Source organism: Scylla paramamosain, chromosome 14 (genome assembly GCF_035594125.1).
Source record: "Scylla paramamosain isolate STU-SP2022 chromosome 14, ASM3559412v1, whole genome shotgun sequence".
Taxonomy (NCBI): Eukaryota; Metazoa; Arthropoda; class Malacostraca; order Decapoda; family Portunidae; genus Scylla; species Scylla paramamosain.
This window is the reverse complement of record NC_087164.1, coordinates 16,652,423-16,664,922: the sequence shown is the minus strand read 5'-3', so window position 1 is coordinate 16,664,922 and position 12,500 is coordinate 16,652,423. Positions and strand designations below refer to the sequence as shown.

Here is a 12,500-nt window from a genome sequence, read left to right as displayed (position 1 = left end):
TTTGCTTTTAGTAGTGTGTTTGTTTCCTCGTTTCCTTCTTTCCTGCCACGATTGCTTGATTAGATAGCTGGTTGTTTGCTGCTGCTTTTGTCGGGCATGTACAACTTGTGGTGATGGTGATGATGGTGATGGTGTGTGCAGGGATAGTAGTGGTGGTGGAAAAGTGATGGTGACAGCGGAGGGGGAGGCGGCAGTGGTGGCAGTGATAGTGAAAGGAGTGATGATGGCTTTGATGGTGATGTTGGAGAGAGAGAGAGAGAGAGAGAGAGAGAGAGAGAGAGAGAGAGAGAGAGAGAGAGAGAGAGAGAGAGAGAGAGAGAGAGTGTGTGTGTGTGTGTGTGTGTGTATGTGTGTGTGTGTGTGTGTGTGTGTGTTATCCATCAGTGAAATTGATAAACATACGATACTGCTTTGGTCTCCACGTAACACACACACATACACACACACACACATACAGTGGACTATGTTATGTTGATCTGGGTAGTAGGTAAGGCCGTGGGGAGTGGAGGGGTGGTTGTTGGGAAGGGGAGTAATGGAGGGGGAATACAGGATGAGGATCTCTTTAATGAGCAGATAATATCTTTTACAATTTCGGGTATCAGAAGTGATGATGATGTTAATGATGATGGTGATGATGGTGATGCTCTCTCTCTCTCTCTCTCTCTCTCTCTCTCTCTCTCTCTCTCTCTCTCTCTCTCTCTCTCTGAAACCCAACGGTGCATTAAGTAAATCCAGCAAAGTATTGAGTTTTATCAGAATACGTACAGTCTTTCTTTAATAGCATACGCGTTGCACTATACATGGACTGCCTTCTCTAACACCTCCTTGCCTTATCTCGACTATTTTTAACAGACCATAGCGGAAGTTACCAGGTTTTCAAGGGTGTTTTCATGACTCTAATGACAATTTTTGCAAGGATTCTGCATCACCAGTGAAAAAGTGATGGGTTCTCATGGCAGCCGACTTAGTCATCTCTGTGGTCTCTAAAAACAGTCTTGATGAAATAAGGTGTTTAAGAGTAAGATCTTTTAGTTTCTCATTAGTGCACATGGCTGGTCTCGTCGCTGTAGTTACATCCTAGAAAGACCATTGGTATTGTGAAATCAGAGGATGGTTCAGATGGGTGGAGCAGAGCAGAGAGCGAGAGACGTAAATACAGTTATGGAAGGTGTGGAGCCAAGAGCATGACTCACGAGATAAGAGCGTGTAAAATGATATTCCTTCCATTAATATTTACGTTCTAGCGAGCATATTCGATTCAGTCTGCTTTGTAGAGGGAGATTTATAGAGACAGAGCTTTTCAGACACACACACACACACACACACATTATATATATATATATATATATATATATATATATATATATATATATATATATATATATATATATATATATATATATATATATATATATATATATATATATATATATATATATATCTTCATATCGCAATATTACATTTAAGTATCTTCTAATGCTAAAACACGTAATATGCTAAGTTATTCTTTATCCATTCTAGTCCTCGGCGAAATAATACTTTGAAACCTTAAAGGAGACTTGTATCAAGAGTTTCTTTTTACGCTACCAAAGATGTTAGAAAGCGGAACGAAATGACAATAACAGTATTGTTAAGAAAAGAAGCAGGATCGCCATTACTGACTGAGGGTCTTAACACAAAGATCCGGGTTTTTAATAGTTAACTGTGTGCTTCTCTTGGCAAGAAAAAACGTCCATCCATCTTGTATATGTGTATGAAACTAGGAGTTTTATTTGTAAGTTCCTTAAAACAAATCAGGAGAATGTATGAGAGCATTAACCGCTGACAGAGGAATATTATATGATGGCTCTGATGTGCATTAAGCTTGGTGATATGGTGCCCGCTGCTGATCAAAATTGGAACTAATCTTGGCACTTAGTTAATCATTTATATTACAGACTACAACGAAAGTAGGAATCAAGAAGGGAGTAACTTTTTTTTTTTTCAAATAAATAGAATCAGAATCGAGGTGTTGTGTTTGTACTAATAGTTGTTATAACGCTAGTAAAAAAAATGAATGGATATTCAAGAACACTATGGATTTTTTTTTTTCTGAAATAAAATGGAATGCGATACATCACTATAAAAGTAAGAGAAATTTATATTTTTTCCGTGCTCTCTTAGAAAGGACACATCTTTATTTTTTTATTGCTAAAAGTTATTTACTACGTGAAAGACCACCACCAATGATTGAGTGACTTAAAACAATACAGTGTTTCTAGTAATGCCATTATGAAAATAATCGTTTCATAGCTGCAAAACACGAAAAAAAAAAAAAAATGCAGCTCGAATTAAGGTAGAGTATATATAGAGTAAATATTTGAGAACCGTATTCTGAAACACAGGTTTCTCATCACAACTATTTCCAAAGACCACAGAGATAATTAGCCAGGTTCTCGTTACCGTTTCTCCAGTTCAAAATTCAGAAATCTGGTTAATCTGTCACTAGAACCATAGAAAACACTCTTAGAAATTTGTGTAAACTCAAGAAGAGCTTTTGGAAAGTAGTGGATCGAGGTGAGGGCAGAAATGTTTCAGAATATGATCTTAAGACTGAGAGATTTTCGCCTTCCACACAAATGAGCTTGGGTGAGGTCGGAACGTAGTCGCAGTATGCGCATAAGAGGAATACATACAAGAATAGGGATACGAGAGCGAGGTCGGCAAGGCAACAAGTCATTCTTCCTTGTGACGTCATCTTACGGTGAAAGCTGATTGTGTACATCCGCTCCATGGTATTGTCGTGGGTTTCCTCTCTCTCTCTCTCTCTCTCTCTCTCTCTCTCTCTCTCTCTCTCTCTCTCTCTCTCTCTCTCTCAGGATACCGACGTGATTTTCTTCTTCTTCTTCTTCTTCTTCTTCTTCTTCTTCTTCTTCTTCTCTTCCTCCTCCTATACTTGATTTAAGTCTCCATGGTTACTTTCCTTTCCCAGTCGAATAATTTATTGGTTTTGAAGCGCATTCTGAAATGTTATCGGAGTATTAATCCCGACTACTTGAACAGGCCTTGCTGGAGGTTATTGGGGTTTTGAATCTAGGGTGTTTCCATTATTCTAGTAACAATTTTAACAAAAAAAAAAAAAAAAAGGAAAAAAAAATCTACATCATCACTGGGGAAAATATCCATGAGAACCTGACTTACTATCTCCATCTGTGGCTTTTGAAAATATAGTCGTAGTCTGATGAACGAATAAAGGGCATCAAAAAACTGGTCCTGTGGTCTAAAAGTAATGGTGGCTGTGGTGGTGATATTGGCAGTGCAAGAATAATAGTGGTGGTGGTGGTGGTGGTGGTGGTGGTCGTGATGGTAGTAATGGTGGTGATAACGTTATGTGATGGGGCGTGAATGTGGTGATGATAAGTCTGTGGTGCATTCAAGCGTGATTTAATTGATTTATTGTCATGTTGTAATCCGTAGTAATTATTATTTGTGATATATTCTCGTATGCTTTAGCGCTCTGCTGGGCTTTCATAAGGGACTTTTTTTTATTCAAAGATCACATAAATAATTAGATAAGGATAATCTTTTTTCTAATTGATGGTGCAGAGTCCTTCATAAACTATCAGTAGAATCATGAAAACACCATATAAAAACACAAATATCAGTCTGTTAAAATTAGTCGAGATAAGACGCCTCGCTGTACAAGACTTTCTACTTTCTTTCACCTACATTCTGTCCACCTCCCTAATGGAAGAGTTAACCAGTATTCTCAGTCTTTCATCATTTTTACTGGCAAACTCTGGAACTCCCTGCCTGCTTCTATATTCACATCTACCTACGACATGAACTCTTTCAAGAAGAAGGTTTCAAGACACTTCTCTAATTTTGATCATCTTTTTAGCTTGTACTTTTTTAGGGACTGGCACCTTCAGTGAACCTTTTATCCTGCGTTTTTGTAACCCCTAGTCAGCTTGTGCGTATTGTGCGCTCTTACCAGTACCGTAAGCGATCATAAATGGTCCACGTCTTTCACTAAATGTTCAAAAGACGAGGTACAGTACACGAGTTGACAAATGATCATGTTAAAATCTGATAAGAAATTCAGAATATAATGGAAGACTTTGCTAAGTGAGAGGATTAGGAGCAAGTTTATTTATTTTTTTATTTATTTTATTATTAATATCTACTATGTTAGAGCGGTTCGAGTCTTGGGAGCAGCGGGGTAGATGGGCGAGCCTCTTAATGCGTAGCTTGTGTCCTCTCAGCAGCAAGTATAGGGGATGTAAGCACAATACCTTCACAGGCTACAAAGCGCCAAACAGACAAGCCCACCTACTCTCCGCTCAGTATATTCTTCACTCTTTCATCTCTTTCACTGGTAAACTCTGGAACTCTCCATTTTTTTTTTCTTTCTTTCTTTCTCCTCCCTACGTCTCGAGATGTTTAGTTTCGAGACACCGAAATAAAATTGAACAATTTCTTTATGAGTCTTTTCCTGTCGGTACACTTTTATTTATTTAATTATTTATTCATTTATCTTAAGTAGCATTATGAGTGTTTTTTTTTCCTAAACATGTCAAGAAGAACAACAAGAAAAAGAAATGGAGGTAACTGTTTTTCAGGGAAGTCTATATTTCTCTGAAGCAAGAAAGAAACAGACGAAACTATCTAATTTTTCTTGCAATATATATGTATATATTTTTCTAATTTCTATACATCTTTGCTTCTCTTTCTTTTGTTTTCATTCATGGATATTACCGACCACATGTGGAAAAAGACAAGGCTGAATCAAACTTAAAAAAATGTGTTTAATTTCCGTAGTACGGCTTCATTGTTTGTGCGCCTTTGGATTTTGTGTATGTTATTGCAATGCGATTCACAACCTTTCCTTCATCTTAGATCGTGAAGTCTTTTAAGCAATATATCTTGAGATTTCGTTGTATAATTGTATATCTAATAATTTCCACACGTAGCAGTTTTATGTATTTCAGTAACAGCTTGTATCTTGATATGAACAAATACGAATAGCAGGGAGGTTATTGCACGGAATGCTGCTATTTTCAAGATTACTACTACCGCTACTACTACCACTACTCTACTACTACTAATAATAATAATAATAATAATAATACTTCCACGACGACGACGATGACAACGACTGTTACTGCCACTTCAAAAGTACATAACCGGATGAATACATCATGTAATGCAAGCAACCACCAAGCGGTCTCGCAGCTCCAGTTGGGTCCCTAACAATGTGTGTGTGTGTGTGTGTGTGTGTGTGTGTGTGTGTGTTAAATTTTGTTGTGTAATATGTAAATAGAAAATAGCATTTCCGCTGTAATTTAGAAGGAAGATAGAAGTTGAGAGAGAGAGAGAGAGAGAGAGAGAGAGAGAGAGAGAGAGAGAGAGAGAGAGAGAGAGAGAGAGAGAGAGAGAGAGAGAGAGAGAGAGAAAGAGGAGAAGAAGAAGAAGAAGAAGAAGAAAAGCACGTACATACTCCACCTCCACTTATCCCTGCGTGCTCAGCCCTGACAGTCCCTCCACCCACCACTCCAACAGGCAGGCCCCTCGCCACGTGACGCATCCTCTCCACAACCACATCCTCGCACATTTACGTACTGCACACAAAAGCAGACTCACATACTGCAAGATATATAACATTCCAGTACGATAACCTGTGAGTGGATGTTAAAGAGACGAATTATTAGGTTGTATTGGCTGGTTGGCTTTATTACCCCGTGACCTCAGTGTCGTAAGCCCTTCTCGCATCGCTACACCACGTCCATCCATACACACCTCGCGTCCTCTCATCACGCACATGCATATCTAAATAGAACAAGACATATGAGACCGTACTGGGGATATAAGAACATGATAAACACTTTACTGACGTGTGGTAAAACAATCTAATACATATATATCTTCCCTAAGATTTTTCAAGTCCTTTATGCAAACGGCAGGCTTTAAGTGGCGCGCAAGAATACAGTCTGGATGCCTCAGGTGAATGAGTCGCTTAGTTATTCCGCATTCATCTCATGTCACCAGATTTATTCATGTCATAAAATGTATCCCTTGACATTTCTCCATGCTGGTGGTGGCAGCAAAAGTAAACACCAGCGGATAATTACAATTTTCCAAACTACACTGTATTTCACGAGTTCCACAGGCGAAGTGAGCACGAAAACCACTCCCTTGAAGAAACATAGAGGATTTTACAGAGGTGGAGAGTGGGAAAACATCGATTAATACGCCTGAAATCGGGGACTAGTTCGGGGAGCGGAGTGAGTGCAGCTGGGAGAGGCGAGGAGCGAAGCAGGTTCAGTGGCGCGATCGATGCGGTGTGAGCGAGAGGAGGTGTGGCAAACCTTCCTTCTTTCCTGTATTTATACCACACATTCAGGATATTAAGTGCTGAGGAGACGCCGCCACGGTCACTGAGAGAGGGTGAGCCCAGAATGCCTTGTGAAATTGCCTTAGGAGGGATGTACATGTGTGTGTGTTTGTGTGTTTTGGGAGTGTTGTTGAGTGAGAGAGAGAGAGAGGGTGGGGATAGGAGAGGGGGGTAGGGAGCTGTTGCCTTGCCTAACATTTCACAGCTCACTCTTCTTACTCACAGGCATTTCCGCTCCTTCCAGCTTTCCTATCACCTGGAAGAGCGTTAGTACCTGTGGGTTGCCCTTTAACAGGTGCTGGTGAGCAGGGAGTAGTGGCGTGTTTAGTTAAGGTGGTAGTGGTGAGGGAGGAGGCGGGGCTGTGTGTGTGTGTGTGTGTGTTGGGGGTGGTGGGTCATCTTGTTATCACGGCCTGTTATCCTCTTATCTGGCCGGGAAGTGTTCATATTCCTCTGAAAAACAGCGACACACGGCCGAAAAGACTCAGAGGAAAGGCATGTATGTGTGTTTGCGTGTGTATAGGCGAGTGTAAGTTGGAAAGAGGTGGTGGTGGTGAGTCGGCCGCTCGTCCTTCCTCACACCTTCCCGTCCTTCCTCCCTTGTATGTCGGATTATTGAGACACAAGTCACATTTGATTTGATCTGATAGCAACGTACTTGGTCAGATTTTGCATTACTCGCTTGAATTATTGCCGTGAACTGGGCAAATTCTGGAGAACCTTTGTTAGAACTCGCTCATCATTCACTATTTAGGCAGGGAGAGTAAGCCAGATCAGCATTAATACCAGTTTTAGTTAATAGTAGTGGTTCTCGTGAGTGTGACTGGTGGAAGTGGTGTTTTAGCTTACTCTGTGCCTTTCTGGTGGTGAGGGCCAAGTGCTTGGTGCTGCCAGCCTTGACCTACCTGTGGCTACTTAACTTGACTTTCAAATCCTGTTACTGCATTAACTGTGTGCTATATGGCATTGAAAACTATTAAACATGGCATGTGGTTTAAATCAGGCACAAAGTTACTTTTTAATATCAGAACAAGAAAAAAAAGTGATGTATGTAATACACCAGGTTATGTTTTATATGAATATCTAAGTTTTATTTTCACATTTTTATTCATTATTATTGTATAAGTTTATTATAATTGGTTATAATAGTCCATGCAGTCCAGGGTAGAAGGATACATGGTATAAAGGACTGGAGTATATTAAAATATAAGATGCTTTACAAAAAATGTAGTAGAGCTGTCAGCTGCATGTCTGCTTATACCTGAGGCAGGGTGAAGACTGAGCTTCTTGACCATGTGGTTGGGTCAGGTCTGGGCATTAGACCATGCCATAAGAATTGTAAAAATAACATTGAACAGCCAAAACATTAATAGCGCACCAAATCACACCCCAAAATCATAGACAGCAGCGTAGAAAGCAGCAACATAAGCTGACAGGAGTAATCAGGCAGGCAGGCAGGGAAACCTAACCAGAATCTATAGCAGGCAGCTGGAGTATTGGCACTGATGAGCAGCAATGGCCAAGGCAGAACACTGGCTGCAAAGTCCAAAAGTCACATAGGAAGTAAACAGGAACAGCAGCAGTGTGGTCAGTATGGTAGCAGTACTGGAGCACAAGCTGACAAGGGCAGGTGCATAGGAGAAAAAGTCTTACAGAGGCTCAGAACAACAGCAGAAGGCACCATAAGAGTCGTAGATGTGAAGACTGGCAGCTGTGAAGTCCAAAAGTCATGCAGGAACAGCAGCAATGCACTCAAGTTGTAGTAGTATCTGAAGGCAGAAGCAGCTGGTGAGCACTTTGGGGGCAGTGGGTACGTGTAACAGGCAGAAGGGAGACATAGTATGCTGGGATGCTTAGCTGTTTCTCCATACCACCTCGGCCACCATGTGTTTTACTTGATTGTAGGATTGTTGGCTGTATAGGGTGCCCAGGAGTCCAGAGAAACATTGTGTAGAAAAGGTTGAGGAAGTGAGAGAAAGGGGTGTGAGGATTTGAAATTGTTAGGATAGAAATAGATGGAAACTTCTGCCATGGGCATTTCCTTGGGAGAGATTTTAGGAATAGGCATCTGATGAGATTAAATACTGAATTGTCCAGTTGTGAAAACTTTTTGATAAACCTTGATAACACTTGTTCATCTCAAAAAATCCAACCTGACATCAGCCAAAGTCATCTTAACTAAAAATAGGTCTGGAAAATGTAGATTTACCAATTTGAATGGTGCCCAGATTTGTGAAATGCCACTTAAGCTTTGCACTTTGCCTTGTTAGTCTGTTTTGAGAGATTGGATGCTTAGAAAGAATGGCAGAAAGGAGATGACTAAAAGGGTACCTATATAAGATTGTAATGGATGAAATGGGAGAACAGAATACTGGAGTGTGAGAGCTGAATGAGAGGATTAGAGCATGCAAGGACAAAAATAAATTATGACATATCATAGCTCAGTTATATTTAGCCTCAAAATTTTAATTTTCCTATACCTGATGTTGGTTGTGTTCTTGTATTATTATGTAGAAGCAAAAGAGTGAGGACTGGAGGTTTGAAACCTATCCCTGCTCATCCAAATATCAAAATAGTCATGTTTAAAAGAAAAATGTATGTAAAAAAATTAAGCTTTGTTCAGAATGCATTGTTATGTGTATCAGGTTTTCCACATTGCTTCCAATAAGATGTTCTGTAATACAGTTCCTTGGTGCATTTCAGAGTGAGGCCAGCTGTGTTGGCACCATGAGCTATCAGATGCCTCAGCAAGCAAGACCCTGTAAGTTGACTATTCTCTAGTGCTCCTTGATATCACACTCAGGTGATCAGTTTTATCACATATTGCATCAGTAACTGTGATTGATATATTGTTATTAACTTATGAAAAGAAAGAATTTTTGATAGTATGTAGTAGTATAAAATTTCAGTGATTATGAAATTCTAAAATTTATAGCATTTTCATTAGTCATTAGGTTCTAAATGTCCATAAGGATTGCATTTTGTGGATCCATTTGTTAGTCTGGGGTGTGTACCCTTTGTGATTACTTACTCTTTGTATAATAGTGTAGGGAAGGCATCAAGAAGCCTCAGCCATGAATTTACCATTACAGTAATCCTTAGAAATTTCCACACTAGCAGAACAGTAGGCAGAACAAAATTCTTAACCAATACATTATTCTGAAGCAGGTGCTTCATGACTTGCTCAAACCAAGTAGGAAAAGTTGATCCTGAAGAAAAAGGAGTATTCATGTGTAATAATGTAAATTTATGATATCAGAGTGGAGTGATTATATTGTCATGGATGGGTGTTTGTAAATAAATTTTGTTTAGACAGCTGCAGAATACAGTGCTGATGTCTGGTTAGCTTAATGAATAGGAGAGGTTGCATGGATGATTGAGGTACATCTCTTAATTCATAGATAACATAAAGGTATATGTAAGATACCAAGCTTTGCAGACCTGATCATATTGATTTCTATAATTTAGCACCTGAAGTTACAAGGGAGGAAAATATAAAATAATACATCATGATGAAACAAACATTTAATTTGCTACCTTATTATTTTAATTGGTAAATTTAGATGGATATCAGCAGTGATTAATTGATGTCCAATAATATGCAAGTTTGTATTTAGTGACAAAAAGACATCCTTTGCAAGCATATACTCCACTGCATACAATAAATTGTGAACAATATCTATTTTTCTTTGGAATTTTGAAATTGCCTTGCTGCCATTCTGTCAGGAAGTTACAAATTAAATTGTACAGAAAAGGTCTCTTAATCAGACACCTTGTGATTTGAATATGTCCTGTAATCTGAATTTTTGAAAGTGGTTGGCATAAATTCTAAAAACTTCAACTACTTACTTTAAGTGGCTTATGAAACTCCCAGAAAATCAGCCTGTCTTTTCCAATATATATATATATATATATATATATATATATATATATATATATATATATATATATATATATATATATATATATATATATATATATATATATATATATTCTGGAGTACCACTGTATAGTCTTGAGTTTTTTACCAGATTTGAATGACTCTTTCCTCAGTCATTTGGATTGTTAGTTACAAAATAGCTAGTTGTTGAGATGTTGCTTCCAGTGATGGTCTGATTGGTATGTAACTAACTAATGGTATAAATGTGAACATAAATCCAAATGCCTGATACTTGGCTGAGGAGTGCAGGTGTGAATGTGTATGTTGAAAAAGACAATGTACTTGTAGAGCATCTGTATGACACAATCTCAAAAGAGGCTGAAAGCATGATCAGGGAGAGAGTAGTCACATTTATCATATAGTTTGTTTTTTGTTCCAAGGAGAAGGATAACTCTTTAAATATTCATAGTTAATTCAGTTCAGTTCAGGTCAGACAGCCCTAATAGAAGTTCTCAAAAAAGTAGCAGTTATATACATTGCATGTGTCGGTAAAACAAAAGGATGAAATTATAGAATGATAACTATGATAGGTGTGCGATGTGATGTATGATGTTGAGATACTGATAGCAATTTATTTTATTAATCCTTTTTAGCAAGTCAGAATTACATGGATATGCCATTAAGTCTTGTGTCATTCAAGAGCAAAAAAGCAGTTTATAATGGAATTGTAATATTGTGATAGGACAGTGAAGATGTGCTGGGTGTTAAGTTTTGTCTGCATTGAGTGCTGAAGATGACTCACTAGGCCTCATAGCTAAGGGATTGGTTTGGCTTGATGAGGCCATTGCAGGTGTATTAATGCCTAACTAAATTTCACTCCATTTATTGTCCATCTGGTTTTCAGATGCATACAGCTTTTGGGTTTCCAGATAAGGTATACTCAGCATGTGATTATTGGTTTGTGACATCATGGCTTGCCATGTTTTGCCTGTTAATGAATTAACCAGTACTTGAAGGCAGCAAGATCCCAATGGTGTAACTTCATAAAATGATTAATGATAGTGTGAGAACTGTGTGGTGTGTTGAATGGCTAACACATCTAATGCTATATAAAGTTCAAGTATTGGTGCTAGCATCTACAGGAGTAACAACAGAGGTGCTACTGACCAATATTAATCATTGCTATCCAAGAATTTTGAATTGTGATCCTTACCTCAATAACTGAATGGGGTGGCATGTGTTCCCACTCCTTTGCTGCACCCTTATTCCTTAGGCCACTTCAGTATAGGGAGCACCTTATTTATTTATTTTATTTATTTATTTATTTACTTATTTATTTATTTTTTTTATTATTCAGTATTGGTTGCAAATACAGATGCATAATGTCACATCTGATCCATGAGATCAGACAAATTTAATTCTGAATTTTCTAGGAGTAAAGAAGATTAAAAGATGTGCCTTTTTCAAGATACTCAAAACAGTATCTCCAGGATCATTCAGTTTTTAAAGAACTACATAATTTCAACTGCAGCATACAGTCTAATAAACAGTTGAGTACATCATTGATGAAAGACATTAAATATGTTTTTCTATGTAAATGAGAAATTACTACCCTTTAAATCCTGGTCTGTTCTTGATACAGTTTAAGGATCTGCAATCCAATTGGAACTTCCTCAAGAGTTTGCTCAAGCAGAAAAGTTACCACTTGCTCCTACCCATACATTTTGCTTTCCTACATTCTCCCATAGAAATCTGGGCTTCCCTGCACAGCTCTCTCTCTCTCTCTCTCTCTCTCTCTCTCTCTCTCTCTCTCTCTCTCTCTCTCTCTCTCTCTCTCTCTCTCTCTCTCTCTCTCTCTCTCTCTCTCTCTCTCTCTCTCTCTCTCTCTCTCTCTCTCTCTCTCTCTCTCTCCTACTTCTGTGCATTTGTGTGTATTTGAATCAAGATGATTGTCAAAGTCATTTACCTCCTCCATTTTTCACCATTCAGTCCAGTTTTACATTTGTGTGGGGCTCCAACTCTTACTTTATATGGACACTCCAAATCAACTACTTACTTTGTTTTTACTCCTTTAAAACGCTATCAGTTTCTTTTTACTTAAATTCACCAACTCCATGCTTTGTTACACACTAAGGTTGTATCATGTGCAAGTGTATACAGTATTATATTCAGCAAGCATTAACCACTTTTCATTCCAACACCCACTTGTCCATTCATCTCTTGTATTGCGCCACCTATGCATGTTAA

At 38.5% G+C, this 12,500-nt stretch overlaps 1 protein-coding gene across 3 annotated transcripts in view; it reads left to right on the top strand.

The window, feature by feature from the left end:
- LOC135106943 (armadillo segment polarity protein-like) overlaps positions 1-12,500 on the top strand; it is a 34,851-nt gene that overhangs the window by 5,525 nt on the left and 16,826 nt on the right. The window contains exons 1-3 of one of the 3 annotated variants that reach the window (XM_064016401.1): positions 6,330-6,426; positions 9,077-9,134; positions 11,158-11,187. Coding sequence is in view for 2 of the 3 variants with exons in the window: in XM_064016399.1 (XP_063872469.1) it covers positions 9,077-9,134 (58 nt within the window). In the remaining variant the exon portion in view is untranslated. Of the gene's footprint in view, positions 1-6,266; positions 6,427-9,076; positions 9,135-11,157; positions 11,188-12,500 lie in introns of those variants that run through there. The other 2 variants (XM_064016400.1, XM_064016399.1) reach the window with 2 other exon arrangements.